The sequence below is a fragment of the Salvelinus namaycush genome, chromosome 34 (assembly GCF_016432855.1).
Source record: "Salvelinus namaycush isolate Seneca chromosome 34, SaNama_1.0, whole genome shotgun sequence".
Taxonomy (NCBI): domain Eukaryota; kingdom Metazoa; phylum Chordata; class Actinopteri; order Salmoniformes; family Salmonidae; genus Salvelinus; species Salvelinus namaycush.
In genome coordinates, this window is record NC_052340.1 from 31,747,908 (window position 1) to 31,753,922 (window position 6,015).

A 6,015-nucleotide genomic window follows, 5' to 3' on the forward strand; every position below is an offset into this window, starting at 1 on the left:
TGTGAATTTGTTAGATTACTTGTTAGATTTTACTGCATAGTCGGAACTATAAGCACAAGCATTTCGCTACACTCACATTAACATCTGCTAACCATGTGTATGTGACCAATAACATTTGATTTGATTTGCATGGATGCTTCTGCTATATCACCTCCATCTTGTGGCCACAATAAACAAATTACACAAGATTTGGTTCAGGACTCCATCCCTGCAAGTGGCAGTAAATCATCAATATTAGCTTTATCTATTTTTCAAACACAAAGATGATACCAAGATGAGTCCTCTAACTAATTCTATGCTCCAGCCTTTTTTGACACTCCGCTCCCCTCCCATAGCCACTGACACAAACTTGTCAACACATACATCATGATGGCTCCTCTCAGTGACACTGCAATTTGGAAAGTATTGGGCCTTTATAATAAGGTGTGGCAGGAAGAGAAACTACCTGGAAGTTGGAAGCAGGCGGCAGTGGTGCCAATATGGTAACCAGGGAAAGACCCTACCAGTCCTTCAAGCTATAGGCCGATAGCGTTAACATCTCATGTATGTAAACTTATGGAAAGGATGATAACGGAAAGGCTGACTTACTTCCTGGAGAGTAGAGGACTAATGTCACCAGATCAAAGTGGGTTCAGGAAAGGCAGAGGAACGATGGATCCTGCACTGTGCCTTGAGTCAGTCATACGGAAGACACAGGCAAATAAGGAGGTGGTGGTAGCCGTTTTTCTTTGATGTAGAGAAGGCTTATGATATGATGTGGAAGGAAGGCCTACTTATAAAGCTGGCTAACATGAGAGTTGGAGGAAGGGTGTTTAACTGGATAAAGGATTTTCTTTTTGAGCAATCAATACAAGTGAGGGTGGGGAACTCTATATCAGAAAGCTATGATGTGGATAATGGTACCCCCCAGGGAAGTGTCATTGGTCCTTTGTTGTTCTCCATTATGATTGACAATGTATTCTCTCAAGTGACAGCTGATATTGGGAGGTCATTGTTTTGCGGATGATGGGGCTCTGTGGAAGAGAGGGAGAAATATTACCCAGACAGCCAGAAGAGTTCAAGAAGTGATTCGTGAAGTAGAGCGGTGGTCCCTCAGGTGGAGCTTCAAGTTTTCAGTTGAGGAAACACAGACTGTTTTTTTCTAGAAGGAAGGTTGGGAAGGAAATACACTTGAAGTTGTATGGAAGGAATCTGGAGAGTGTGGGAGTGTTTAGATTCCTGGGGTTCTGGTTTGACACTCAAATGACATGGGTGAAGCATATTAAGAGAGTAGTTGTCAACAGAAAGAAAATATTGAATGTGATGCGTTGCCTGTCAGGAATGGAGTGGGGGGGGGAGGGGGCAGATAGAATGGCGGTGAAAATGCTATATATTGCGCTGTTAAGGTCAGCAATGGATTATGGAAGTATAGCATATGGATCAGCCGCTCAGACATCTTTAAAAAAGCTGGATGTTATCCAGGCCCAAGCCCTAAGAATATGTTGTGGTACACTTAGGACCTCTCCGGTGGCAGCAATGCAGGTAGAGTTGGGAGAGATGCCGTTAAGAAGTTAAGAAGACAACAGCTAGCCATGACATATTGGGTAAATCTACAAGCACATAAGATTACACATCCTACAAAAAAGGTACTCCTTGAGTGCTGGGAACATGAACAAAATCTGAATACAAGCTTTGGGTGGATAGGCAATTGCATGGCGAGAGAGATGGGGTTGTTTGGGAGGGAGTTTAGCCCCTCTGTGGTTCTTCCTGCCATCCCATCTTGGTTTCTCCCTCAGCCAGGGATAGATCTATGGTTGCTTGAGAGGGTAAGAGCTGTTGAGGAAGGAGTAGATTCAGTTGTAAGTGAACGTTTAAAAACACAATACTATGCTTTCTTGACTATATCAACAGATGGATCTAAGGACCCTAAACCAGGGAGGAGAGGAGCAGCTTTTAGTGTTCCTGAGTTTAAGGTGGCAGTGACAAAAAGAGCAATGGATCATTTATCTGTTTACACAATGGAGTTGTTGGCCATACTATTGGCTGCAGAGTAGGTGGAGGTGGTAAGGCCAGACAGGGTAGTCATCTGCTCTGACTCCTGTACAGCACTGATGAGCTTAAATTCATGTGTGTCTCAGAGCAGACAGGATGTATTGTATGAGGTTTAGCAGTGTTTGTATAGGGTGAAAGATATGGGGGTATTTGTGATGTTCCTCTGGGTACCAGCTCATGTGGGAGTAGAGGGGAACGAGGAAGTGGATATTATTTCCAGGCAGGAGCAGAAGCCAAGGGGTTAATAAGAGCAGTGGGTAAAAATAAGTGGCAAGAGTTGTGGAACAGGGAGAGTAAGGGAAGACACCTGCATAAGATCCAAGAAAAGGTGGGGGCAGGGAGGTCCTCAGGCCGAGAGAGAAGGGAGGAAAGTGTAGTCACAAGACTGAGACTGGGACACACAAGGCTTAATAGTACATTGAAAGTGGTGGGGAAACATCCGACTGGGAGGTGTGATCATTGTCAGGAGCAGATGGAGACAGTGGAACATGTTGTATTTCAGTGCCAGAAATATGTGAGAGAAAGGGAGCAATTGTTGTTAGATTTGAGGAGTAATGGGGTTGAAGAGCCAGGATTAAGTGAACTTTTGGGGAAATTTTCAGGAGATGTAATATTTAATTATGTATATCGTTTCCTTAGGGAGAAGAGATTATTGGGTAGGATTTAGACCTTCCCCTGTCTCTGGTCCACACTCCAGTCCAGTTGGTGGCGGTAATACACCTTAAAGTTGGTTGCCAACCGCCAAATAAAATCCACAGAAGAAGAAGAACACGTTATTTCACTTTCACTTCCGTGTTCATGAATACACCAACGAGAACATGTTATTGCAAATATGATAACAACAATTTTAATTTCATTCATGCAGTTTTCCATCGTAGGTGAGTTCATTATTTGAGTTGTGTTTTTGGCTTGTCTCACCAAGTTGTATCATAGTATAACAAACTGAATGCAGTTTTCCTTTGTATACATTTTTTAAAGGCTTCAATAGGCTAAACCCAGCAAACACAACCGCTACACAATATTGTCTTCACGTTGTCTATTGAAATAGGCTACAGAAACGATAACTTGAAGTGTTGTCTTCCAGCCCCTCATTCTCTTCATCGCCATTGCATCGCAACCCAAGGGACCTTGTATCCGAAAAATATCCAGTTGGTAATGATAGATGATGTCATTGTCTATTACTACAACAGCAGTGCTGAACAAGAGGCCGTAGTGCCAGAATGGTTGAACCACCCTGAGGGAATTGAATTCTGGCAGGAGGTTCATCGAAATCTGAAATTTAATCGATATGTAATGGATACGGCTGTGAGAGTAACAAGTGAACATTACAATCATTCACATGGTAAGACAAAATATGTGTGCCGAGACTGTGCAACAGAGCTGAAGGCCTAAAGGAGAATTGCATGGCTATACAGAGGTTCAATAACCACAAAAACATATTTTCTTAGTTGCAGCCATTAGCCTACCTTTGTGAGCTGATACTTTTAACCAGTAGTCTATATTTGAAGTAAATGGTGCGGATTTATTATGGTCCTTTTATGTGTCATACAGATCACTTTTACCAAGCTCATGGACGCTGTGGATGGAAGTCAGACGGAACCACTGAGGCCTTTATGAGCCATGCATATGACGGCAAGGACTTTGTCAGCTTCGATGTATCGACCAGAACATGGACAGCTGCAGTTTCCCATGCTGTATTTTACAAAAGAAAAAGGGAAACAGATTTAGAAGATCTTGTTAGGCTGGTCATTCATTACGAATCTGGATGCATCCGTTGGCTGAAGAAACTGTTACAGTTTAGCGTTACATTTCGAGAACCCAAAGGTAACAACACACCAGATACTTTATTAACCGGTACATTTTGTAAAACCTCAACAAGGTGCTGCACTTACCATACCTATGTTCTCCTTTCGATGAAACAAAATCATTGACCCAGAACACAAGCTATACAGTGCCTTCGGAAAGTATTCAGACCCCTTGACTTTTTCCACACTTTGTTTACGTTACAGCCTTATACTAAAATGGATGAATAAAAAATAAATCCTCAGCAATCTACACACAATACCCCACAATGACAATGCGAAAACAGGTTTTAAGAAATTGCTTTTTTATTTTAAAAAATAAAACAGAAATAACTTATTTATATAAGTATTCAGACCCTTTGCTATGAGACTCAAAATTGAGCGCTCTGTAGCAGGTTCTCAGACTGGGGCAAAGGTTCATCTTCCAACAGGACAACAACCCTAAGCACACAGCCAAGACAATGCAGGAGTGGCTTCATTGAAGTCTTTCAATGTTCTTGAGTGACCCAGCCAGAACCCAGATCTCTGGAGAGACCTGAAAATAGCTGTGCAGCAACAGTCCCCATCCAACCTGACAGAGCTTGAGAAGATCTGCAGAGAAGGTATGGTAGAAACTCCCCAAATACAGGTGTGCCAAGCTTGTAGCGTCATACCAAGCTTGTAGCGTCATACCCAAGAAGACTCGAGGCTGTAATTGCTGCCAAAGGTGCTTCAACAAATTACTGAGTAAAGGGTCGGAATACTTATGTAAATGTTATATCAGTTTTTTTGTTGTTTTTTTAATTAGCAAAAAATTCTAAAAACCTGCTTTTGCTTTGTCATTATGGGGTATTGTGCGTAGGTTTGATGAGGGGAAAACATTTTTGAATACATTTTAGAATAAGGTTGTAACATAACAAAATGTGCAAAAAGTCAAGGGGTCTGAAAACTTTCCGAAGGCACTGTATATGTTCTTCGAGATGTGACATTTTGCAGACAGAATTCCTCTAGTCTAGTAAACAAACAGCACATGTCTGTAATGTCAAGATGTCCCTTGCATTGGAAAGGAAGACCAAATGTGTTCATCAAAAATGTTCCTCTTAAGTCCCTGCGGTGAGTCTGTTTGAGAGATCGCCTCATGGCAACTCCGAGGTGGAGGTCACATGTCATGTGACAGGGTTCTACCCTCGGGCGGTGCAGGTGGAATGGCTGGGGGCAGAGGGGCTTCCCATGGTAGACGGGGTGAGCAGTGGGGAGGTGCTGCCCAACGGAGACGGTTCGTACCAGCTGAGGAAGAGCCTGACTGTCCCACAGGAAGCCCAGGACACCCAGAGCTACAGCTGCCTGGTGCTCCACAGCAGTAAGGCTGAGAACATCACAGTAACCTGGGGTAAGGTACCGGTACATTTCCCAATATAATTTACAATTGAATCAGCTGGAGATGTACTACAGCATGTAATATGTTCATATGTATGATATTCTTTTTCCAGCTCCAAAGAAGAACCTGCCCAATGTGCTCATGGCTACAGTCATCATTGTATCTGTAGTCTTGATACTCACTGTCCTATTCACATATTTACTATGGAGGAGAGCAGTAGGTAAGAGTACATCTTAACTCTTGCTGCACTAGGTGTTATTTCTAATCAGAGTAAAGTAAACAAGAGCTTAATGACCCCTCAGACACATTTTAAAGATGTTTCCCTTTCCTGTTGATTCAGCACAAAACCCAGAGTAAGAGGATGACCAACGATGAATGAGAAAAGTCTGTATGCATTTGATGCTCTATACAACCCTAAAGTAATTTACAAAATGTTAGACTTGCTGCTTTTGTTGTTGATGCTCTCTATACAACCTTAAAGTAATTTACAAAATGTTAAAATTGCTGCTTTTGTTGTGGTTGATGTTGTTACCAAAAAAATATCTTTGTCCTGTTGTTATTTTACGAGTTGCAAGATGTAATCTAAACAACAAATAAACGTTTGAGTATATCATTGAAGGAGTGGTTAACATCAGGAAGAAACTCCATGGAGGAGGAGTTCAATTTCAACTGTCTTTTCTTTCTGTGAAGTGTGTTGGGACTGTTAAATGCACTTTAAATACATTGTGATTTGATTTTTACATGGTTCGTACTGGAGGAACTACATTCATGGAAAATTCTAGTTAAAAAAACACAGCATTTATTTAAATACAAGTAAAAAAAAAT

General features: G+C 41.8%; 1 protein-coding gene across 1 annotated transcript; it reads left to right on the top strand.

Annotated features, from left to right (window-relative positions):
* The first annotated feature begins 2,792 nt into the window (after positions 1-2,792).
* On the top strand, positions 2,793-5,808 carry LOC120028582 (major histocompatibility complex class I-related gene protein-like). The gene is made up of 6 exons (XM_038973781.1): positions 2,793-2,909; positions 3,116-3,373; positions 3,583-3,855; positions 4,918-5,202; positions 5,303-5,410; positions 5,531-5,808. The coding sequence occupies exons 1-6, from the start codon at positions 2,864-2,866 to the stop codon at positions 5,545-5,547; spliced, it is 987 nt and encodes a 328-aa protein (XP_038829709.1). The 5' UTR covers positions 2,793-2,863; the 3' UTR covers positions 5,548-5,808.
* The last annotated feature ends 207 nt before the right edge of the window (positions 5,809-6,015 follow it).